Source organism: Lissotriton helveticus, chromosome 1_1, assembly GCF_964261635.1.
Source record: "Lissotriton helveticus chromosome 1_1, aLisHel1.1, whole genome shotgun sequence".
In the NCBI taxonomy this organism is placed as follows: Eukaryota; Metazoa; Chordata; class Amphibia; order Caudata; family Salamandridae; genus Lissotriton; species Lissotriton helveticus.
In genome coordinates, this window is record NC_136057.1 from 1471807004 (window position 1) to 1471833447 (window position 26444).

The 26444-nt window shown below is 45.5% G+C and overlaps 1 protein-coding gene across 1 annotated transcript in view; it reads right to left on the reverse strand.

Annotated features, from left to right (window-relative positions):
* Nucleotides 1-1476: 1476 nt before the first annotated feature.
* The window catches only part of RAB5B (RAB5B, member RAS oncogene family), a 160763-nt gene continuing 135795 nt past the window's right edge, over nt 1477-26444 (reverse strand). The window contains exon 6 of the mRNA XM_078686342.1: nt 1477-7462. Coding sequence (XP_078542468.1) covers nt 7347-7462 — 116 coding nt within the window. The 3' untranslated portion in view covers nt 1477-7346. The remainder of the gene's footprint in view (nt 7463-26444) is intronic.

Below are 26444 nucleotides of genomic sequence, written 5' to 3' on the forward strand. Positions count from 1 at the left end.
ACATGTATATGATGAATATCAGTATTACATGATATATTCATTGATATGATGTTTATGTAAAAATGTTTTTTTGCATCATGATTTTTTTGTATCTTATGAAAAGAACGTTGAAAAATAACAAAATAAAATTCAGCATAAACTGATTAATTTGTTTGTTTAACAAAGAGGTGAAGAGTGCGCAACACATTCAAGTCTCTGTGCTTGTAATAGTTTGCGAGAATCCTTCTTCTTGACAGGCACTGGAGGTGTAGGTGCTGTATCTACCTTCCTCTTTCTGTGTGGCATAGTAGAAACATGTCCTGTTTGTGGATGAATGTAGATCCTTTTTTGCAAAGGATCAGGTTGAAAAAAGCTCCTCTTCTTGAGGAACCGCTTTCGGCGCAGATTTTTTGGGTTCCGGACATGGTTGTAACTTGTCTTTAGCCTTAGGAGCTGTTATAGATTCCTTTGGCGTAGGTTTCGGCAACGAAGATATTGTCTTTGGAGTCGTGGCCTGTTTCGTGGGCTTGGAAGCATCGGAAGCAGGCTTTATAGGTTTTGGCACGAAGATTTCGGGCTGGAAGCTGTTTTGGTCGGCTTGGAAGCGTCGGAAACAGGCTTTATTGTTTTCGGAGCCGTATTGTCTTTAGGAGTCAACGGTTTCTGAATGTGTTTCGGAACCAGGACTTCTTTCTGTTTCGGTGCCGAGGGAGCTGGTGGTATTGGCATGTGCGGTTTGCTTGGTATGGAGTTACCGGAAGGCTTTAATATTTACTTCGGAGCCGGGCTCGATGGCGGGGCTTTCGAAGTAGTGTTTCGGTCGCGACTTGGCCCCGAAGGCGGAGTTTTGACCTTTGCCTTCGATTTAGGTGTCGTATTTCTCAAGTCACAAGGTGAAGGACATACCATCAAATGATGCTCAATGACACTCACAAGGGGAACAAAGGGGACTACAGAGAAGATAATTTAGGACCCAATCACTAGATGGAGAAATAATGGACAGCATGTGAAGACCAAAAAGATTCATGCTGTAAAACTGAGGTTATAAAGCCAGGGACCTTAAAGCAGTTACACCTGTTTCGACCCAGTCTCAATCGCGTTGTATGTACTGCAACAAGCTCACCCACCATCCCGGGGGCAGGTTGGATCAGAGTCCATTATCAGGAGAAAACTCTACAGCTTGAAATCCTAGAGTGATTCCAACATGTAGGGCATGATGACTGCCACTCTAGTTGCATAGAGCCCAATTTGTTTAGTCACCACTGAAGTCAAAAGCACTCCAATGCAACAAGTTTGAAGAAGCATAGTAGAGATCAGGACAGCATCCTGGCAAAAGGCCCTAACATAATCCCCCTCGACCACACTCCACTACTGAACAGCAAGACAGAACCCCATGTTTAAAGAAACACACTAGTGAACACGGCAGCTATTTAAAAAAAAAACACAAAAAAAACTCACATGCAAAGTCCGTCATGGAACCAAAGAGAAACATTGCAGTCAAAGGCAATTTCATTTAATATCATCTGTTCTTCTTTCAGTTGGTTTTACTTACATTAAATACATTGGAAGGTCTGCAGCAGAACTCCAGAATCTCATGATTGTTATTAATGCAAAGGTGGTGTTCTCTCAAAGCAAATACAAATGCAATGATTCCATCTTTAAAAAAAAAAAAGTACGGTCCCCCAATTTGGTCCGGGTCTTCACACATACTGGCAACATAATGTTGGCAACTGGGAGAGAACTGTACAGACACAGACAACAGTTGCTCAAGACCAGTTCTCCCAGCTTCACGGCCTGCTTAAGGACAGTTCATCCACCCTCATAGGCCATAATCCACTAATAAGGCCTTCAAGTTGTCTGTGCGTCAGCTGCATGATTACCTGTTTAAAGGAATGGGGATTAATCTTACAAAAATGTTGTTTGTGTGCATAACTTGTCAAAGTTTCCCTTTGCTCTAGACTAAAGTTATTCTTGACTCCATGGCATCTGAGTCATTCAGCTTAGCTGCCCAAGTATGGTCACTGTGCCAAATTGTTAAGTAAGCTGGACACAGCATGAAAACTAATCTCCTAGACACTGTGCCTAATCAAGAACAAGGAATTTGGAATGGACTAGGGCTGCAGTGTTTTTGCTAAGTGCTCTTTGGGTGGAGGCAAAATTGACCTGCTCAACCAGGAAAATACTTTAAAGAATGTCAATAACCATAGGTTGCTTTACGGAGCCCAAGCAAAGGCAAATTTTAGAAAATGTGTGCACACAGTTGCTCCCTGTCTTTGAACAAAGGCAGTCATCCTTTTGCTTCCCTAAGTCAGTCTATGTTACAAACAGGAAATGTTCAGGTGCACCCACTTCTGGGACAACAAATGAGACAACGGCATGGACACTGAACATAGAATTCTTTCCCGAGTGGAACAGTGCTTTCACATTCGGGCAATCCCATCCCAAAAAGTCTCTCCAACTGTAGAAATCTCTCTGAAATAGGACCCTTGCTTTGTTGCTGCACTGTGATCCTGAGCCTCCATTTCCTCACTGATAAATATTTTTTGCTCATCAGACCTGGATGGAGCTCTCACATGCGGAAACCAAAGTAAGGACTCCTCAGTTTCTCTCCTACCTGTTAAGTCAGGCTTTTAAGAGCCTGGAATAAAATAATAAGACTGCTGAGGTAATACTCTATTCTGAGTGCAAGCCGGGCTGACCGATGAATACACTATACTTGGGAAGCAACCAACATAGCACTGTGCACTGGGCCTTAACTTTGGGCGCTCAATAACCCTTGACAAATACCTGCTACAACAACACAACATCTAGGCTCAACTTACGCTACTCTGTGCTCGGTGTGCGTCTAATATCTGCCACCATTTTCGAGTGACACCTTCACAGCATGTGCAGATTGGTCTTTCAGTCCTCCCTGCTGGCACCCACAGCTCTGTGCACTTAAGCTTAACTAAGGCAGCTTTGGTCACCTTGAGTGTGAAGTACCATAGGAACTCGCTATGTTCAAAAAACGAAGACTCCCAGGTCTAAACTTTGCTCCGCTGTGAGACTAATGATGCCCTCAGGTGACAGGTTTCCAAGGTGTCAGGAGGACACCAAGGGACAAAATTTGACGAAGGATATAGAACAGTCATACACAGACTTCTGAGGGTCACAACAGGACATGAATGTGAAGGTGTCTGCCTGCACAGTCCAATACCGACACCAGAAGTCAAAGCTTCACAATCTGAGGGGTTCACTGCCGGTGTAGAGTCAAACACCAAGACATGTTCGATGTCAGAAGGCTTTGTAGGTAACAACAATAGATTAAATAATCCTAAGGGTGAACTGTTCATACATAGAACTCTTGATACAAAGGGACACAATCCTATGAATGACAGCTTTTCCCCCGTGTGCCGACAAGGTAAGAATTTAAACTGGCGGCTATGTGAACGTTGTACAAAGATATAACCTTGACATCTGACAGGTGCCCCAGTCCCATTCCAGCCTTGTACACAAGTGTGAGCAGCCCCAAAGTCCTCAGAGAATATTTCACAGCTACTTTTTAGAATCTGTGTTAGTTAAAAAATAATTGGATACGAATAAACACGTATGGCAGAGTCGAGACAAAACACGATGGGATGGTTGTAACAAATCAATGAATGAACGTACAAGTGCGCAAGAGTAAGAATGAGAGCTAAAGTATTAATAAACAGCCAATATGCTGGTCATTATACAAACTATAGCATAATGCAGAACTGCAAGGTTGATATCTCATATTATTTAAGCAAAGGTTCTGGATACAAGCTTCAGCCAATTATACCTGTAGAAAAATGGTCTGTTAATCCGGGGTGGGCCACCTTCACCATAGGCTTATAAAAAAAGTTGGCGTACTGACACAGTAAAGGACAACAGTGAGCAAGAGGCACTCTGGCCTGCTTGTATGCCAAGAGAAAGCTAGCTCTCACAAAGAGTCAAAGGCTGGGCAGAAATGAAGAACGTTATGAACTGTTATGGATGCCCACAGATAAGGGCCAGATTTAACATTCAAGCCCAGCCACCCTACTCCAACAGACTGCATCATAACCAGGAATGGCTGGTTCAAGATCATGACATTTGTTGATGTGCAATGTGGGGGAAAGGTGCTGTTGATACTCATACCCCTCACTCCATGTCAGAAACCGATCCAAGTCAGGATAGAGTTTTTCTCATTCTCCCTCACCATCCTTAACTGCTTTGTCCAAAACTACAATGTTGCCCTCCACTCCTACATCACCTTATTCAAGGTGAAATTTTGATGGACTACAGCCTGTTCGGAAACTACTTAAGAATTCAATTTAAAGAGAGGGGGAATCAGTTCTCTCATCTATAGACCAAAAAGAGTACAAGTATGCAACAGCAGCATGCTGCAATTTACATCAGAGTGAAGCACAGTGTAAATATATGCAGAGATGTGCACACATACACTCCACCAAAAAGAACAGAGCCGGCCTGCACGCAACCACACATTGCAATTTACACCACACGGAGGAGGAATGTAAATACCTACCACCTGCAGTATACTTTCTCCTATACAAGAACATCTACCACCCACAGAAAAGAGTCAGTCTGCATAGTACCAGATATTTTAGTTTACACCTGACGGAGGAACATCACGCGCAAAGACACTCGCCCTCTCCCTACCCCTACTATTCCAAAAAATAGAGGCAGGTCGACACACAACATCAGACGTCCATTTACTCTGAAAGGATAGATGAACGCACCAAGATATACACTGCCACCATTCATACAATAGTCTGGACGCACAGAGCAGCAGACCATATACAAAGGAGGGATGGTAGAAGTGTGCACTGATACACCGACCATCCCTTACAACACAGTTCGTTAGTGCATTACATCTTACTGCCATTGATGCAGGACAGGGGAACACTCAAGAAGAAGATACTACTAACATGAGACACAATGTGGTACACTGCCTCAGAATAGCATTTACACAGTAAGGTTGGAGGTTGGAGGTTGACACCTTCGCTGTCTCAGACTGCCATTTAAACAGGGAGGTTATACGATTTATGCCTACCTCCCACACAAGTAATGCAACCTGTCTGCGCACTACCACACAGGAGTAAGGAGCAGTGTACTCATACATCAACACAAAGTAGATCACCAGCCACCACGCAATTTCAGACTGCCATTTATATAGGAGAGCCGTTTGAGAACACACACATAAGCCACCCACCCCTTACGTTCCACAAAATGCAGGCAGGATGTACACTCCACCCCCAGTCTGCAATTTGTGTACAAGGTGAGAACTGTCCACAGGCACTCGCAGGCCAGGCATGTGCACATGCACGCATTGGGAATCCATTTTCACAAAAGGGTGGGGAAAAAATGTGCATGGGCTCGCATGCATGAACACATTTTTCCAAGACTCCACCCCTGGGTCTCAAACCTCACCCGAGCGGAGGTCCACTGCAATGAACCTACAAGCAGAATTGTCAAACTACATTCATTTACAATGACACATTCAATTCTATGCTTACAGAGCTGCCAGGGAAGGCATACATAATATAGAAAAGATAGACAAGGTCAGAAGATGTGCAAGTATTCACCTTCTAGTTCACAACTGACAGTAACCTAACCGTCTTCCTGCCCAACAATTAGCTCTCACAAAACATCTCAAATTGAAGAGGCCGCTGGCCATTAATGCCAAGGAACTCTTGATCTGACCAAGGCATAACGTTTTAAATCCCATACACAACACTTGTGCTCCGTCTGAAGGACACACTATGTAAATAATGTTATGGAAGTGTTTTAGACAAAGGGAGAGGTGGATAGCTTATCCCTTGGGGAAAAAAGATTAAAAAACATACACCACAGCAGGCACCTCTTGATAAAATACCACAGAAATAGACAAACATTTGATCATAGAAAATCAGTTTACACGCCTGAAAACAAGGGCCGTAATGTCCTCTGCCGCCAATATCTCTTTCCACGTCTTACAGAACTAATAAAAGGTTAATGCTTGTACACACCTAAGGTATAAAGTGCAGATAGGAGTCAGACGGAAAAGACGTGGTTACAGCTCAGGGGGGCGGGTTTGTGAGCATTAACTCCTTTTACAGGAAGCACAACTATGCATGAAATTGTGGAAGACTCATGTAACCTAATAACGTGGAAAACTGGAAGGAAAGGGGTTGCATGAAAGGATTCCCATAGGACAGTGGGAGCATGTGTGGAGCAGAAACCAAGAAAAAGAGAGTTGCTATCCTGCCAATCTTAAAGTGGGTTTAATTGAATTCCCATGACAGAATGAACATGCAAATTCCTGCTGCTCGAAAACGAACCATGGGAGATTAAAGTGTAAGCTTTCCAGAGAGCACTGGTGGCCTGGTACCCCACAGGATACAGCCTCGTTGACTAACCCAGAAGACAAGTTGGTTTTTCATGGACACAGAGCAGCAATGATTCCAGGTCTGGACAGAAGAGCATTACAAACTGCCCCTAGAAAAACAAGTTTCTTCTGGAAATAAAATAGAGGTCCTCAGGTGCCTACAGCACGAGAGGTTCCGGAGAGGCAGGAAACTATTATTCCGTACCCACTGGACAACAACCGTATAAAAAGAACACATTCTTTCAGGCCCTATGGACACAAGGCCGCTGAAGACTGCTGAGCCACCCCGCTAAATCAAAGTAAAGAAGGGACACTTGGCGTTCATGATGAGTCCCACTGTCCACCACCACAATCCTGGCCCCCCGCATCCCTCTCACTTGATTCCTTCTGGCCCTCCAGCTGAAGAGTGGGGTCGAGACACAGACACCGTGGCATTTCAGCAAAGGCAAAAATGAAATGTTAACTGCATGATCCACAGGAGCAGAGAGAACACCCAATTTTTTGCAGTTTGCAAAAGGAAAGAAAATGTGTAGAAGTAGGAGGAATGGGTCTCCCTCCTAAATTAGTTTCCTAGAAAAACGCAAGAGGGCAGTTGTTGTGAAGACCTTAACACCTACATACTTGATCTTGCGGTTAACAAAAGCAGGGGGAGTTAAGTAGCTTGGGAGTGAGAGGGGCATATTAGGATAGGTAGCAGAGGAAAGTGTATAGTTAAAATGTCTGTGGCTATAGTACAAAGTGTAAAGTTTTTGGAAGAGTTTAAGTCTTTTCCAATCTCGCCATATAGGTTGCAGGGAAGGGGAGTGTTTTTTGTTTCTGACAAGCGTTAAAAAGTGCAAGTTACGGAGCTCTCGGCCAGGGGGTGGAGGGAGTTCATTCTGGGCGTCCGGTCCTTGCCCCTGTGTGCTGCTGTTACTGGAGGGGAGGTGAATGTGGAAGGTCTTTTGCACTGAAGGGATGGAGATGTTTCTCTTATCTCGCCCTCTCCCAGGATCCTCCTTCAGTTGCTGCAGCATTGACTCTTGTTCTGCTGGGACTGCTCGTGGAGATCCACACCCCGGTTCCTGCCCGCCGGCCCACTCGCGCTCTGCGGCTCGCTTTTTGGCAGCTTCTTTGCTGGAGGAGACAATCATTGACACACATCAGTGGACAGTATTACAAGCTTTAAGATTGCACAGTTTCAGAGACATCAAAAGGGGAGCTCATTGTCAGCACTACCTACCTATGTGTACCCTTTCTTTTCACCCCAACCCAGGCCTAGAAATAAAATAAACTAAATCAGAATGTTAAAGTTTGTAGATGTATTTAGTGCAGCTTATCACCGGGAGGGTATCCAGGCGCGGTCCATGGGCACGGGGAGCTTAAGTGATTTGCCCAGAATTACAGGATGTTGTGCCGAGATCCCCGGCTCCTCAGTCAGCAGCTAATCCGCTGCGCCACAACCTCTAACCATCAACAAAAAACACTGAAAAGTTTTTCCAGGCGATTTAAATACTACTTTTTGTTGGAAGATTTGCAAAACTTCTCACGCACAATAACAGCGAACTGGGGTGTTCACACATCATGTATGTAAAATAGAAGATAGACACTGACAGTGGGTCACTGACGCACAAGGATCCAACGGGCCAACTTTACCATACTTCAAAGGAAGTCTGTGGAGTGGTTCCAAAAACAACAAAGGCCATTATTTACATGTGAGATACGGAGGATGGCAAGAGCTCAGAATACATTAACTGTGGCATGGAATATTGCAAGAAAGAAAGACGTGCAAGCACTACACCAGTGGTTCTTAACCTGTGGTGAAAGGACCTGTGGGGGTCCGGGAGGCCTATTCAACTGTTTTAAACAATTAAATATTTCAATTCATAAATTAAAATTATTAACATATATAAAAATAAAGAAGCAAAATGGAAAATTGTAAACCCCTTTCTATGTCGGATATCGAATTAATGGACATTTTTCAATAGTATCACATTTGTTTGGTGTATTCTTATTTTTGTGCATTTTGAGGTTAAAAAATATAGAAATAGCTTTGTCCAAGCTTGCCTGGCTTCCAATACCGTTTCTGGGGGCGTCCTCAGATTCCAATAAATATTCAGTGGGGGTCCACAGAAGTCAAAAGGATGAGAACTGCTGCACTACACCATTTCTCTAGCATTCACAAGCTAGCCCTGCCAGCTGAAAACAGACCAATCAATCAGGTGGCATGCACACTAAAAGGAAGGAAGAGAGCTGAACACCAAGCTCTACATCCTCACCCTAGCAGAATCTGAAAATCCACGCTTTAATAACTTAGCCTAACCAAGCAGAATCATTCACTCCAGTCACAAGGCGGAATGCCCCTCAATTCACAGGAAATAAATCTCTCAGATATTACGCCCACTTAAGTTTGCACCACCAATATTTTTGTTGGTCTTAAAATCACTGCAGAGCCCATATGCCTCGAACATATATTTATTATATCTCCAAATGGTCGGATGCAGCAGAACCCAAAGCCAGCCATTAGCTGGGGCATTAATAGCTTATGACTGACGTCAACATGAGTCATAATATCCTTCTCAATCCAAATAACAGACTAACAAATCCACCGCTCAAATTAATTTCATATTTCACTATACTAATTCACCACTAATCCTTTATGGGTTCCGGAGTAGCGCGCTACTCGCCGAAAAGGCGCTCTGACGCCTCGTCAGCGGTAGTAAGCACAATATAATTACAATACAATACAATAATAACACTACCTCTATCCTCAACACACAGATGAAAACTTCAGTTTTGGATGTGTTTCCGGAGCCAACCAGTAGACGGCAGAATAACACCAAGAATATGAATCTAGAAACGTTCATGCTGCAAAAAGACTGAATATGGGCGCATGCCCTGCTGTCGACAGTTACTGCAACACATTTTGCACCCTCACTGCATCACACGGTTTTCGCACAAAAATGTAGTGAGGGAGATAATTCAGCACTTGGTGTGGCAGCACCCATTACTGGCATTCTCTGATGTGGTTCTCCTGGGCCCAACTGCTGCCCTGCAACACAGGCAGTCAGTCCACTTTAACTCCTCCATCCCTGCAACTTTCTGCCCCAAAAGGCTTCCTTTTTTTGGCCACTGCTGCATCCCTACCAACATTTTCTTTGTCCCCTATCACCACCCACTACACATTTATTGATTGAATATTGCTAGCCCGCTATTTGCACAGCTACCAAGATTGCGGTGTGCACGTGTGACATTTGCCTGATTTCAATGTACTTGTGTATGACATTTCAATGCCTTAGGTGTGACACTGAGTGACACGTCATCATAAGTAGAACAAGGCACAGAAGTTCATAAATTAGGGAAACTTTAGAAATTACCCCACATTTTTGCAATGGAAAAGTTGTAAATGTCCTTAAAACAACACTGAACTGCCTATATAAGTGGCACATCACGTTGTGTCCTTTCCTTAGCGGCTTAGGTATCCCTATTTGATGCCAGATGGAATGAGCTTTGAACAGCTAAAATCTATACAATAATTCTTAGCTAGTAAAGGACCAATCTTTACCAATATTAGAATCTGGGAACAGCTTCAAGAGGCATAGTTTACACTTTGAGCTCTGAATATGTATCAACAGATCTCTGGCAATTACTGGGCCAGTTACTGCCATTAGGGTTAAAATCTTTTTTTGCTTATATGGAACACTGGAATGTTGGGAGCTCCGTTGAAATCAATGGAGTGCTCTGGGCTTGGCAGGTAGAAGCCCGGAGCTCCAACATTCCAATGTTGTCGTTCACAGCTGTTGGATTGAACAAAGGCCTTACTGAGCCTGAGGGGATTTTAATTCCCTCGGGCTACGTGAATCCTTTGTTTTATATGCTACAAAGGTCTGCCCTCTAGTGCCGGACTGTTCTAATAGCCTTATAGCATTTGGAGCAGGGCTAATCTGACATTAAAGTCCTACTCCCTTGTTAAAGGCCCATGCCTTTGGCTCAGGCCTTTAATGCTGGAGCAGGCCTTTATTGGCTGGTAGAGCCCTTTATGGTGGGGTATGAGGCTATAAGAGAGCCCCGAGCACTGGAAAAGGTCTTATTGCGTGACTAATGCATTTCAGTGCGGGATACAGGGACAAGCAGTGAAATGCACTTGTCTGACCCCTGATGTATAGCACATTTAGCTGGGATGTATCCATCCACACAATTTATAGTTTTCACCAGTTACGTTGGATCCCTGCCAGCCACAGTCCACCTCCTTCTATATAACTTGGCTTATCTTTTCTACCTTGTGCTCCTTCCCTGCACTATACACTTCCTTGCTTCCTTCTTTGATAACACTGCTGGACATCCCGGGGTTACGAGTGGAACTTGATCGCCAGGTCTTTTAAGGGCACATGTATTTTCAAGGACAATGATCAGGATTTTTAAAAAATGACAAGTGACAGACTGATAAAGATATGGTAGCGTGGGGGAAAGGGAAACAAAATCTGTATGTAATTGTTTCCTTACTTAGCTTTCAACCTGCACCTAAATCCAAAAAGGGTGTACGACCCAGACCAAAAAGACCAAGTGACTGCCTTCCAAAGGGGCCGGAAACATCCCAGGGCCTTGCGAATGTGAGGCAGTGTGATCAAACACCCGATGCTGAGCACTTGGAACCACGGAGCATTAAATGCTGTAAGAGGAGTTACACAACAAGGCATGTCACTTTAACATCAGAAGGCTGTATCATCTAACCACTGAGACTTTTGCCTTTTTTTCTCACAGATCTTTGCTGCACGAGCCCTAATACTCAAGGTGTCTTACCAGACTGCCCAGTGCATGCGGTATGGTTTTGTTCCCCCGGCATGTCACGCAGCCTAAAAACAGGACCACATATAAACAAGGAGGCAAACGTAATTTGTTCTGTTACAGGGTACACACCTGTGTCACAGTAGAAAGAAGTAAAGCAAGAGATGGCTACGAAACGACTCAAAAGAGGACTACTTCTGACCTAGAGAAAGTTAAGGCAACGGAATAGATAGGAAACTTTCAGAAAACAAGCAGAGGTTACATTTGTAAAGAGGATAGTATTCAAACAAAGAAATTGTTCTATGTGCAGGCCTCCGTGGACACACGCCCCCACACACCGAAACAAACATTGTAAACCAAAGACCCTTTAGCTAAGGGACTGATTTAGATATTTTGCGGACGGGTTACTCTGTCACAATGTTCAACAAAATATAAATCCCATGTTATCCTAAAGGATTTATATTTTGGCAGACGGGATATCTGTTGCCGAAATCTAAATCAGGCCCTTAGTTTTAACACCTGTGCAGCATAACTTCTATGGAACCCACTTGCTCCCCTATATGTCTGAGTGCTAACTTCTTAAAGTGAATTTCCTGAGCAGCCTGAGTGAGGGTATGCATGTTGGACATGTATTCACCTAGTGTGTGGGAAAGGCCACGACCCACAATAGGTGAAATCTCAAGTAGGTCATGCTGCCCCCCCTTTCCTTCAACAATGGTTTATTGTGTACTTTTTTGTCAAGTGCAATATTTATATATATATATATATATATATATATATATATATATATATATATATATATATATATATATATATATATATATATATACACAGGCATTTAAGCAGACCCAGGGTACAATCTCACTCCATAGGCCCATAGTGAGAGCAGTGCAGATCTAAGAGCAGGGTGATACAGAATGCCTTGATGGCCCAGAAGATGAGCTCTGCTATGGTCATAGAATGGGATTTCACCTCTGCGCTGCAGTCATACATGTCTAAATATGTGTTTTTACGATACTTACTCCAACAAAAATATCTTACCAGGCCACATGCTTTCACTGGCAAGGTTCATCTATCTATATACACTTGCATATTAAGATGCCAGGAGGCTTTGCCATTTTCACTTGTGACAATCACACACTTACTATTGGGGCTGGCTCCATGAGTGCACCTGTGAGTTACATTCTCTCTACTGATATCAGTGGTGGCCAGGAGGTCGAAAATATTTTTTCCAGCAAGGATTTCACCCTTCCATTCTTTGGTGTAGGTAAATTGAATACCACAACATTTGGGAATTTTTAGCACCTGTTATTTACAGCAATTAGAAAACAATCAAACAATCATTATTATGGCACAGGAAGTGGCACAGACACAAAGCTACTTGTCGCTATCAGCTGTGCCCAGAGACTTCTGCTCGACCACCAGTGTGTAAATCTGTTTTCAGTGGTTTAGATTGTTTTTGGGAGTGTGTTTAGCACTCGTTTTGAGGTAGGAGGAGGAGGTTTTTTCAAGTGTGCAAAAAACATTATTTAGTGGCTTAACATTGGGCCTTACCTGTAGGGTTGATCAGAAACTGCAAAGTGTTTATTGTGCCAGTCTGCATCCTATGAGATTGTGAGCTGGACAGTAGCTCCCTTGCCCCCTCTGCACACAAGTTTCAGGCTAAGTGAATGGACAGATACCTGAGCAGGCCTTCCTCCTCCCCTCACACTTCCCCTTAAGTTTGGGGAAACAACCCCAAGGTAGACATCTAGATTTTGTACCCATCAGCTTCTCTGAGCAGCCCTTAGACCAAGTGGCAAGATCAGGCACGTTCTGTTGTGCAATTTCATTCTAAATCTGCTGTTTTTGTGTATGTATGACTGTTTACATTTCTTTCCTTGTTTTCCGTCAACTGTATTGAGGTTGCTAAAGGCCAAGACCTCACCTCCTCCAAAATATAATAGAAGTGAAGAAAAACAAAAAGACAAAACAAAAAAGTACCCTAAGTGTGTAGAGACTGTTAATCTGTTTGCTGTGGTTTAAATTGCATTCAGGAGTGTGCTTAGCATTTTGGAGTGGCAAAGAGAAGGTTTTTTAAAGCGTGAAAATAATTATTCAGTGGCTTCACATTGGGCCTTATCTGCAAGGTTGAACGGTAACTGAAAAGTGTGTACTGGGCCAATCTGCATCCAAGGAGAGTGTGAGGTGAACAGCAGATCCATTCTCCCTTCTGCACATCAGTTTCAGGCTAAGTGATTGGGCCAGAGACACCTGAGCAGGCCTTCCATCTTCCCTCACTCCTTGCACTGCCGCTTAGGTTTGAGGTACATGCCTTTAGAATAACGTGTTATTGGTTGTTTGACCTACATTTTGATTGCCACCAGGACAAGGGTTTCTATTGGACCTATGGCTTAGCGCTTGGGCTCTGACTGGTTGACAGAGCTAGGGTTTCTATTGGACCAAAGGCTCGATTTTTGAATGGTTGATAAGACTAGGTTTTGGATTGTCTTCTAGGTCTAGGGTTTCTATTGGATCTAGGGGTTAGGGATTGGGCTGTTATTAGTTGATACAGCTGTGGGCTATGAATGGTTCTTAGGGCTAGTGCTCCCATTGTACCTAGGGTCAGGGTTCCTATTGGTTGAAGGTGCTGCCTATTATGGCCTGGAAAGGGCCCAGGGATAAAAACTATCTCCACCATAAGAATTTCAGGTAAGCAACCACTACCTTACAAACTCTTTATCAACTAATAAGCTCTAAAAACTCCACCCATACGAATTACAGACTCCTCATGTACCAACCCGGACTGCCTTTAACTACTAATAAATCTCCCTATCAATCAGCTAACGTTTCCAAAACAAAAACAACCACAATACCAACACTACAAAACCTATACACAAACAATACAATTCAATAACCATAACCCGAATAACCTACAAACAGAATTAAAATTCCCAGATGGAAACTAAAAATCAATGGAAAGCATGAAAGTATGATCACATGGTTCCCTAATCGTACCTTCCCACCACAGCCTCCTACACTCTTCAGAAACCACCAAACACATCAGTTACAACACCATAAAAGACCCCCCACACACAAACATATGCCGAAATGTCCTCATTTCTGTAGCCAAACAACCTCCCTTCCTTCCCAACCAAAGCTCACAAGCACAATATACACTTAAACCAGCCGGACCAAAATGCCCTATGCCCCGCCACCTCCACCCATACTACGGGACATGAAGAGGCACAACAACTAAAATGCTTACTCTTTAATGCAAGATCCATGAACAAAAAAACCAACACTAACATCTTTGACCTGCTCTCAGGGTAGCAGTAGGGTTACCAACTGGTAACAGTGAGGTGAAACCTTTGTTTAACCTCACTGTTTGTTTAGATAGGGTACAGCTTGCGTAAAAATGATAAAATATGATAAATTGTGATGCATAATTTGCCTTTTCTTGCCACATAATTCAGTCAACCCTGATGCATAATTTGCCTCCTCTATTGGAACCTTTGTTAAAAGTGCTCTGGGTATTGGATTTGAAGGTAGAGGAGCTTTGCGAGGTGTTACCTCTTCCATCGCCTCTGTATGAGGAGCGACGAAAGGAAGCCCGATGTTGTTGGAACTGAAGCGCCCCCATTGACTTGGCAGTTTCAGTGTCCTTTTTCATTTTATCCAAAATGGAGTCAACTGCAGGGCCAAACAGGAAGGAGTAGTTTCTTACCTGTAACTCCAGTTCTGTAGTAGGGGTATCTAGTCATAATCTAGTGAATAGTCCCGCTCATGTGCGGGGACCCTGGAGCAATCAAAAATAATGACTTAAGCTGTCTTTATGTGCAGTCCTGCATAGACACTTAAGAGAGAATTTAAAGACAAATAATGCAGCCTATACTTCTCAGGCTACACTGTCCAGTACTTCAACTAGATATTCCACCAAAAATAAATTCAGCACAGCCTGCCAAGTTTCTCTCATAGAAAAACTTCCTCCTTTTACCAAGAAAGCCTCTTGAAGATAGAGAGGAAGGGGTGGACAGACAAGCCCCATAGGCTGCCATTATGTGGCTCAAAAAGGGATACTGTGCCTTTAAGGAAACTTTCTAGAACTCTCAGTATCCCAGAATGCACAGCAGGTCCCCTCCACTTTCAGTTCTTTTTGGAGGCGTATAAAGCTAGACCTGTAGCATTCAGTACATGAACATCTTTCTCCACCGGGGAGGAGGGAGGGCGCTTATGACTATAACAGAGATACCCCTACTACAGAAATAGTCGTATCTTGTCGTCCCAACTCCCTCGCCTCTGGTCCCACTGACCCTCCAGACACTCCTGCAGCGGTCTCATGTTCAGCCGTGCGTGTGTTGTGAGGAAGATACAGGAGGCCATCGACCCCAGTAGAGAAGACACCGTCCTCACTGTCGTAGATAGAACGGTCATAAGAGCCCGAGACCTCCGAAGGAGTGATAAACGTCTCCCCTCCGAAGGAGACACGCTTGCTGACAGCGCATTGATGGAGGCTCCAAGTACTGGAGGCACTGGACCGGAGTCGGAACAGACTTGGACATGTTGATGTGCAACTCCAGCTTGTTCAAGAGAACGGACGTCTTCTGGAAGTGTGATTGAGCTTCCGCGAAGGAGGACGCCTCGATCAACCAATCGTCCAGGTATGGGTAGACTAACACCTTGTTCTTTCTCAGGTGTGTCGCTACCACTGCCATGCATTTTGAAAAGGTCCTGGGCACAGACTTCAGCCCGAACTGTAGTATTGTGTATTAATAGTGATTGGCGCCGAATTGGAATCGCAGGAACTTCCGATGTTTCTGTGCAATGGGCACATGGAAGTATGCATCCTGTAGGTCTATCGCGCACAGCCAGTCTCCCCTTTGCAGTTGAGGGTAAATCTGGTGCAAAGACAGCATGCAAAACTTTTCCCTGCAAATCCATTTGTTTGCTTGCCGCAAATCCAGAATGGGCCTGAACTCGTTCTTGTCTTTCTTGCGTACCAGGAAAAACCGTGAGTAAAGACCTCTTCCCCTTTGAGACAGAGGGACGTCTTCTATCGCCTTTTTCTTAACAGGGTATTGTCCTCCGCCTGGACCTCGCGCAGCTGAAACTGCGAGCAAACCGGTGGAATCGCTGGAGGCGGGCTGATGAACCGAAGACTGTATCCATTGCAAACAATATTCAGCACCCACTTGTCCTGAGTAATTTTTCTCCACTCTGCCAGGTAGTATTGGACACTTCCCCCCCACCGGAGTGGGTGAAGTAACAGCTCAGGGCCTAGACCCGGCCGGGCCTTTGGTCGCGGTGGCAGATTGCTGCCCACCCCGGCCCTTCTGACATTTTTGAAAGGGCCTCCTCTGGAACTACTGTTGTTGTTGCTGTCCAGTTTGCTGGCCTCGCCCCCTGCCCTGCGCCCTGTACCGTCTCTGGAACGGGCAGTAGGTCTTCTTTTGTTCCTTGGGCTTCTCCAACCCGACAGCCGTCAGGGTTTCAGCCTCAGCCTTCATCCGGGCCATTTCATCGCCAGCGTGCTTTCCAAAAAGGGTCTTGCCCGAAAAGGGTAAGTTGGCCACTGTTTGTTGGGCCTCAGGTTTCAAGGACGTAAGCCGCAACCAGGCATGACGTCTCTGGTTAACTCCATGGCAGTACCCGTGGGCTGCCAGGAGCGATGAATCCGCAGCTGCGCTGATCAGTTGATTAGAGACCAGCAGCCCCTCGTTCAGGATCTCCATGAAATCCTCCCTCTTCTCCTTGAGAAGGAGGTCAGTGAACTGCTGGAGGGACTCCCACAGAGCCCGATCGTACCTTCCCAGCAACGCCGAGGCACTCGCGGCCTTCATGGAGGTGGCGGACGTCCCGCAGATCTTCCTGCCTGCCTATCCACATCGCTTCCCCAATACAAGTATGCACTATCACCGCCTAGTACTGAATTCAACTTTACGTTATTTTATAGGCTCTCCTTACCTTCCTGATGAAGACCCCAACATGAGGCCTGAACCCACCCTTTAGCGTAATCAGGGGTCGAAACGTAGAACTACGCCGCTTCTCTACACACTATAGGATTAAAATATGAGATTGATTCTCCCTGTCTATGTGTGATGTAACCTGGGAACCTTTGCCCATTAACTTGGTTGTAAAGGCTTTTCTAAATTTTAACATGATGCTGTAATTATGTCACAACACCTTTACCCTGTCCCCTTCACATTTTCACTCACCCCTCCCTTCTTCACTGAGAGCACCTAATTTGAATACCAATTGTAATGATTTCACAATTACATGTTAGTATTTCTGTTTGACATGAGGAACTATTGGCTGCAACTTGATCTAACAATGACCTTGCATGAATAAATGCCAATGTAAATGAAATGAATAATTTATTCCTGCGCAATAATTCTGTTTCAATCATTCCGAATTTGATGGTGATTGTGTGCTGAACTAAAGATTACAGAACTGTATGATATTAATATACCTGTAACTCAGACCAACTCTCATTTGTACTGATCCACGGACCCAGGTCCTGAGTTTTAAGGGCCTACCCCTTCTACACTCACACTCTCAGAGCAAGAGGCTTCTTGCGAGGGTTTTTTCACGAGAATAATTTTGATTGATCATACTATTGTATAGATAGGGTGCCATCAATATGGAACTTGAGACCCTGTCATATACAGAAGATTATATAAAGAATTTAATTGGGGGTGAAACAGGGACTGCTTTCCTGACCACTAACAACGCCAGTGTAGATCACTCTCTCAATGAGAAGATTAACAGACTCGAACGTCTAGAGAAAAAACTAGTAAGAACCAAACTGCATGGCCATTTACTAACTGGCTACCTTAGAGCGAATATCATCCCAACCGGACTCCAGGTCCGTAACGAACCTGCCATCTTCGTGGACAATCCAAAATTCAAGGAAGGGTTCAGCTTCGTGGCCAACAACTGCTCTCGGCACTGGATGGTGCTGGGAGTAGAGACAGCCAGGGACCAGGTGGAACAACTCACGAAGGAAATCGACGACCTCAAGGCTGAGATTGCCACTCACTCAGCCTTTGCAGATGCCAAGGACACTTTAGAAAGATTGAAAAAGACCCTGAAAGACTTTGACGTAGATACCCAAACTAAAAAATTGGACAAACTAGCCAAAGACATTCAGTATTACGACCGTAAAAAGACCTACCCCTACTTACAACCGGATTACTACAGACAAGATAATCAAGGCCGTTTTTCAAACAGAGGCCGAGGAGGCTACAGGGGCACCAGAAGATACACGAATTTCTCGGATTCATCGTACAGTGGGGAGAGTGAGAACGACCAGACCGCATCGAGTACCAATTATCAACAACAGGACCAATGGTACCAACCGCCCCAGCAACCCATGCACGAACATCAGCCGGCTTTTTTAGGGGACAGCCAGTGGAGACCCCCGAGAGGGCGGGGCCGAGGTGGATCCTGGAACAATCGTCCAAACCGAGGCCACAACCAACAGAACTGGGACAATGGGAGACAGCAAGGCAATACCACCAAACAAGTGCGTTTCCAGTCGGAAGACCACGGAGAAAGGAGCACCAGGAGGAAGACCTACAGATGGTAACCGACACACTCAACAAGACCAACCCCATCCTGAATCTATCTAAACATACACTCACGAAGGATGAGAGAAGCATACTCTGCAAAGGCCTATCCTATGTGCCAACCTCCTATCCCAACAAATTTAACATTCAGACTGAACTGACCAGGTTCTTCAGAAAATTGAGGTTGAAATATTTCTTCAGGAACAAACCCACAACAGCCATGACGGCCTTTACAAACTTACGACCTCCGTCTACTTTCATGCCCACAATGTCATCAGTATCCCATGAAATTCTAACATACGAAAGTGTAGTCATGAGAGATGTCCTCAAAACTATTGACAAGAAATGTTATGTAAGACACAACATCAGTATGGGCGAGAGAAATGCACTTGAATCGTTAAAAAACAACAAGTCAGTAGTGATAAAGCCAGCTGATAAAGGTGGGTCTATAGTCATACTGGATGTGGAAGAAGATAAAGCAGAGATCCAATCTCAACTGACCGATGGTGTCAGCTACAGACCACTGAGGCGAGATCCCACGAAGGAAACACGTACAGACATCATAGCTATTACAACTAAAGCATTACAGATGGGTTTCCTGTCCAAAAAAGAATTCCAATACCTCAACGTGGAACAACCTAGAACACCAACCATATATGTGTTACCGAAAGTACACAAGAACCCAGTCAAACCACCGGGGAGACCCATCATTTCCGGATGCGGCTCTCTGCTAGAACCACTCTGCAAGTACATTGACATATTCTTGAAGCCCTTAGCAGAGGCCACCCCCTCCTACCTAAGAGACACCATGCAAGTTATCAATCTCATTGATCAGAAAGTATTCAACAAACACGATCAGATCCTGGTAACCATGGACATTGTCTTCTTATACACCAGTATCCCCCAAAGACCAGCTTTGGAGTGTATGAGGAGAGTACTCAATGGTCGGGAACAACCCACGCCAGTACCAACTGAATTCCTGGTGGAACTATTAGAAATTGCAATGACCAAGAACTTTTTCATTTTCCAAAACAACTTCTTTGTACAAAGCAAAGGAGTAGCCATGGGCGCTGCCTTTGCCCCAGACCTGGCCATTCTCTATATGTCGGAATTGGAACAGGATTGTATCCTTTCACACCACAATCCATACAGGGAGATGATCACATCATGGCATCGATACATCGATGATGTCCTCATGGTATGGACTGGACAAGAGGAATCTCTCCATGCATTCCTAACCTGGCTGAATAATCAATCAGAAGACATCAAGTTTACTATGCAATTGAACAGAGAGTCGATTGATTTCCTGGACATTAGTATTAAGGAGAAGGAGGGATATCTCTACACCACCCTCTACAGAAAATCATCGGAAAGAAACTCCCTCTTACGCTACACAAGTCATCATACAAGAGGTTTAAGGGACAACTTGCCCTTCGGACAGTTTCTCCGCCTCCGGAGAAACTGCTCCCTCAAAGAGGACTTCTTTAAGGAATCGGATGACCTTATCATTCGCCTGATAGATAGAGGCTATCCCAAACGTCTGGTCAAGAGATCGAGAAAAAGAGCATGGTTCCAGGACAGATCAACCCTACTCGAATCCAAGATACGAACAGCATCACAAGAACGTATGATATGCGTCACCACCTTCTGCACCCAAAGCAATGCCATACGTAAAATTGTAAATAAACATTGGGGCTTGGTAGCAGACATCCTCCAGGTCCCTAAACCCCCTATGCACGCCTTCAAAAGATCCAGGAATGTCAGAGACTCTGTGGTAAGATCACTGTTGGATACCCCCCCTGCACCCACAATTCGGAGTCTATAGAATTTACCGGAGTTAGTGGGCCATTTCAAGTGTACCACATGCAAAGCATGCCCGATGTGTTGGGAGACAAAACAAGTGCAGTACAATAACCTCACCATAGAGCTGAAGTCCCTGACCAACTGCAACTCAAGTGGGGTCATTTATGCGATTCTGTGCCCGTGTGGCCTCATGTACATTGGACAGACACAGCAAAAAGTCAAAAATCACATTTTTCAACATTGCAGCAGGATTCGCTGCACTACACCGGGGGCTCCCCTGGTAGACCATTTCAAAGACAGAAACCATACACCTGAGTCCCTCCGCTGGCTAGTAATTGAGAAAATCTCCCTCGGACCACGGGGTGGGAATTTGAACTCCATCCTCAATACAAGAGAATGCAAATGGATGCAGAAATTTCAGACCATAAGTAGGGGGTTGAATGAACTTGATGCTAATTTCTCGCAAATGGCGGGACTCAATCCGGAATAGACTGTGGACAAGCTTAGTGGGGTCTTTGGATAAGTTTCCCTCTGTACGGTTTCCAGACAGACCACTCTCTATACACTGTCACTGAATTAACCAAAGATCTTACATGTTTATCCAGGTCGGGATTACATGGAACATTTGACTCATGTGGTCACATTCGGTCTGCTAAATGTACATTCAGATCTAATGTTGTGACTACATGGAACATTTGACTTAGTTAGTTACATTCAATATGTTTGCTAAATGTATATTTAGATTCAATGTGTATGATACATTCAGTGACCTCCTAAATTGTTGTCCCTTTAGGCTGTTTGCCTACATCACGTGTACCAAATGTGAAGCCAGGGTCGTCTTGATGACTAACCATTCGACCTACTCACACCACTTCAATGCCCTAGGGCTGTCCCTCCTTTACGCTCATTTAATGTGAAGCCAGGGTCATTTCTCTGACCCACGATTCCACTCGCTCACACTATCTGTCCGGGGGCATGCAACCCTCAAAGCCTTCCCTACGGAAGTATTCCTGATACCTTTACAGACGCTCCCTTAAGCCTCGGAGCCCATGAGTCACTCCTTGTTTCTGATTGGACCCGTTTGCCGAGCCCCTTTTTGCATACTAGCATCCAGCGCCTGCACCGCGAGCACAGTCCGATGCAGTACGCCGGTGGAGCAGTAACCCTCCTGGGAGATCCCCAATCTAAGGTAAACACCACCAAAACTCTTTGGAAGTCAGCCACACGATGGAGACATCGTACTCAGTGGCATTACAGAGGCGTTCAGACATGTTTATGTCTTTGTAATTTCCACCGCTCCTAGTCGGGTCTGAAATGACGCTTCTTTTTAAATTACAGTAAGAAGCTCATCACGACCCCAGTTGAGAGGATTGACCTGCCTGCACACGATGGCCTAGTGACTGCGAGTACGTCACTAAAGTAAGTTCCCTCCCTTTCCCTAGCCTTTCTACCCCCCATAATTAATCTGAACCAGCGCCCTGATGGCACTTTTTAATTTATTCCAGCAATCCTTGGAGCTTGCTGCGAGCCCACTTTTGGACGGAATAGATGGTGACCGTCTTATGATGTAGGTATATCCACATCGCTTCCCCAATACAAGTATGCACTATCACCGCCTAGTACTGAATTCAACTTTACGTTATTTCATAGGCTCTCCTTACCTTCCTGATGAAGACCCCAACATGAGGCCTGAACCCACCCTTTAGCGTAATCAGGGGTCGAAACGTAGAACTACGCCGCTTCTCTACACACCATAGGATTAAAATATGAGATTGATTCTCCCTGTCTATGTGTGATGTAACCTGGGAACCTTTGCCCATTAACTTGGTTGTAAAGGCTTTTCTAAATTTTAACATGATGCTGTAATTATGTCACAACACCTTTACCCTGTCCCCTTCACATTTTCACTCACCCCTCCCTTCTTCACTGAGAGCACCTAATTTGAATACCAATTGTAATGATTTCACAATTACATGTTAGTATTTCTGTTTGACATGAGGAACTATTGGCTGCAACTTGATCTAACAATGACCTTGCATGAATAAATGCCAATGTAAATGAAATGAATAATTTATTCCTGCGCAATAATTCTGTTTCAATCATTCCGAATTTGATGGCGATTGTGTGCTGAACTAAAGATTACAGAACTGTATGATATTAATATACCTGTAACTCAGACCAACTCTCATTTGTACTGCCTAATTCATCCAGCGGCAGTCTGGAGGCACTGTAGATGACGGGGTGGTGGCATGTTGTTTCCGCGCCGCCGTCACTATCACCGAATCTGGTGATGGATCCACCCTGAGAAATGCTGGGTCCGAGTCAGGAGCCCTGTACTTCTTTTGGAGTCTGGAGGGGGCTGATTTCGTAGTCGCAGGAGTGAGGAACAACTCCATGGCGGGCTCCTCCAATCCCGGGACTAACGGCAACAGAGGTCGAGACAATTGCTTTTTATGAAGGGTCTCAAAAATGACTGAAGTCGTCGGCGTGGGCCCAGTCAGTGTGATGCCCAGCTTGCTCGCCCCTCTCAGCAGTACATCCTGGAAGGATATAATGTCGTCCACAGGCGACACCCTCGTACGAGGGGACCCCGACAGGGTAGGAGAGTAGCCTCTGGCGCTGGACGAATCCGTACGAGATCTAGATCTGCCCCTCCTGTGGCGCTGTCTAGATCTGGTAGAGGAACGACGGCGACTCCTGGACCTCCCTCTCCGTCCGGAGCGGGATCTAGACCTCCTCGGCCTCGGTCGTTCCGCAGGTCTCAGCGGCGGCAGTTGTGGTGGCCTGATCGGAAGCCTCGGAAGAAGAGGCCCTGCAAGAGGAGTCGGAAAGCGCGGCAACGAGGTCGACTTCGGTGGAGCAGGCAGCCGCCCATGAGGTGGCGGAGGTGGGTTCGGTGGCAGCCCATGAGGCGGCAGAGGAGGAGGATGATGAGGAGGAGGTGGCGGAGGAGGTGGCGTGGGAATCCGAGGAGGCGGATCCTTTGGCAAAGGAGGCGGCCTTGGTTTAGGGGGCGAGTATACCACAGAGTACACAGAGCCCGGAGACTTCTCTCTCCTCTTCTTCCTAGTCTGATCCGACTGGGGAGACCGAGAGGCCGTGCCACCTGTTGGTGAACGACGTCGCCGCCGTGCCCCCGATGATCTGGAGGAGCTTCTGGTGTCAGAACGTCTCCTGGAGGACGAAGCCTTCCTCTTAGGCGCCGAGCGCCTCCTGGGTGTCGACAAATGCCGACGAACGGCGTCTCAACGTCGATGTTCTCCTTCTCGACATCTAAGATCGCCGTGACGTCGACGCTCTTCGTCTCGACGTCGATGATCTTCGACGTCGACGATCTCCTCTTCGACTTCGAACGCCGAGTTGACGTCGAACGGCAGTGTCGCCTCGACGGCGAGCGCCGGCACCGTCGTGACTTCTCTCGACGTCGATGGCGACAATGAATCTGTACCCGACGTCGACCTCGATGGAGGTCTCGACGTCGAACGTTGACGCCGCTTCGACCCAGAGCCCTGGGGAGACGGGGAACAGACCGTGGTCATTCCTCTCGACGCCGACGTCGAGGCTATCGACGTCGACGGAGACCGGTGGCGTTTTCTGCCCTTCTTCTCACTGGGGGGCCCCCCAGAGGCCTCAGCACGGGTAGATGAAGCAGTTCCAGCTTGCCCAGACCCACCTTGACCTTGATGTTTTCTTTGCTCCAGTCCTTGGAGCCTGATCTTCTGTCTGTCCTTCAGGGACCTGGAGGTGAAAGTCTGGCAGATCTCACACTCCTCAGGAACATGTGCAGAAGGGAGACAGGATACACACCTCGTGTGGATCGGACTTGGCCTTCTTCCTAGAGCACTCAGGGCATTTATCAAATAAGGCAAGCATATTTGATAAATGAAGGCTCAGAATTACCAGAGAAACACCAGTAATTAAAGAAGGCTCACAAACACGTCGAGTGAACACACTCTAACACTTTAAAAGTGCAAAAAATTAAAATAAACCCTAAAAAGGGAGAGCTCAATACCCCAGGGTCCTGCTAGCAGGAGCCGGAAAAAAGAACTGAAAGTGGAGGGGATCTGCTGTGCATTCTGGGATAATGAGAGTTCTAGAAAGTTTCCTTAAAGGCACAGTATCCCTTTTTGAGCCACGTAATGGCAGCCTATGGGGCTTGTCTGTCTACCCCCTTCCTCTCTATCTTCCAGAGGCTTTCTTGGTAAAAGGGGGAAGTTTTTCTATGAGAGAAACTTGGCAGGCTGTGCTGAATTTATTTTTGGTGGAATATCTAGGTGAAGTACTGGACAGTGTAGCCTGAGAAGTATAGGCTGCATTATTTGTCTCTCTTAAGTGTCTTTGCAGGACTGCACATAAAAGACAGCTTAAGAGATTATTTTTGATTGCTCCGGGGTCCCCGCACAGGAGCGGGACTATTCACTAGATTATGACTATACACACAGATCCCCTACTACAGAAGTCATGGGTCACTGGTTGATTGAGGATGGTGGATTGCACCTCATTTTTTAAACCAGATATGCGTAACCACGCATGCCTGCGTAGCAGTACGCTGGTATTGATAGACCTGGCGGCTGTATCAGCTCGGTCTAGGGCACATTTGATGGAGGCATTGGATATGAATTTGCCTTCTTGAATGAGGTCATTGGCTTGTGCCTTAAAGAGTTCAGGTAGATGTTGCATTAGAGTTTCGAGCTGGTCGTAGTGTGCTCTATCATATCTTGCTAATAGGGCTTGTGTATTAGCAATTCTCCATGAATTTGATGCCTGTGGAGCTACTCTTTTCCCCGATGCTTCTAGGATTTTAGATTCCTTATCAGGAGGCGGAGCATCTCCTGTAGTCTGGGAGTTAGCTCTCTTACGAGCATTTGCAACAACTAGAGAATCTAAAGGCAACTGTTGCTTAATATAAGTGGGGTCTGCTGGTGCTGCCTTATATTTTTTCTCAATCCTTGGATTGAGCACTCGCGCCCTAGCGGGATCTTTAAAGATATCTGGCGCGTGCTTGAGGACCCCTTTAAGCATAGGGAGAGTTTTGACGTTTTTCTCTGCGGTGGGGAAAGTGTCAAATAAGAAATCCTCCTCTATAGGGTCAGTGTGCATATCTACTTTGTGATATTTAGCTGCTCTGTCTACAATCTGATTAAACATGATTGTGTCGCCTGTAGGCGACAGCTTTGTAGGGTATGGGGAAGGATCTGGGATGGGCTGTTGATCATCAGTATCATTTTGGTCATCCCATGTATTATCTTGTGGATCAGGATCCCCTGGTTCATCGTAAGTGTAATTAGGATCTTCCCCTATGTCCTCTCCCTCATTGTAATCTGAATGTGTGGGAGAGTAAGGTACAGAAGGCATATTTGGAAGAAAAGGAGGAGGAGTGAAAGGTCTTGAGGGAGATATCCCAAAGTCTTTTTTCTTTGGAGGGACAGGAGAAGGAGTGTCTTGTGGCAAAGGCCTCTTCTTTCGGTGGTAAACTACCACGTGTCCTGTTTCCGGGTCAATTTATAATTTGGCTTGCTCTTCAGTCAGTGGATCTGGATGGAATAGTTCTTCCTAAACAGTCCGTGGCCGTTGCTTTGGCGTCGAAGGCTTTGGTTTATGGACTTTCTTTGGAGTCTGTGGCTCTAAGGTCTTCGATGTTGGAGCTTCTGTGGGCTCGACAGCCGATTTAGGTTCGGAAACCTTCTTCGGTTCGACGCCTTCTGTATTTTTTAAGTCCTTTTTTTGTTCGGGGCCCTTTTTAGGGTCGGCGTGGGGTTTTGGATCGACCGGTGTTACTGTTTCAGTACGTTTTTTGTCTGAAGCAAGTTGTTTTTAGGTTAGATTATCTTCTTTGTGTGATCGGCAGTCTTTTTTGGCTCGTCTGTTTCTTTCGGATCGACTACCTTGTGAGGCTTGGCGATCTTCTTCGGTACCGGTGTTTCTGGTTCCGATGGTTTTTTGTGCTTGACGACGTTCATCGGTGCCGAGCTTTTTGGCGTCGA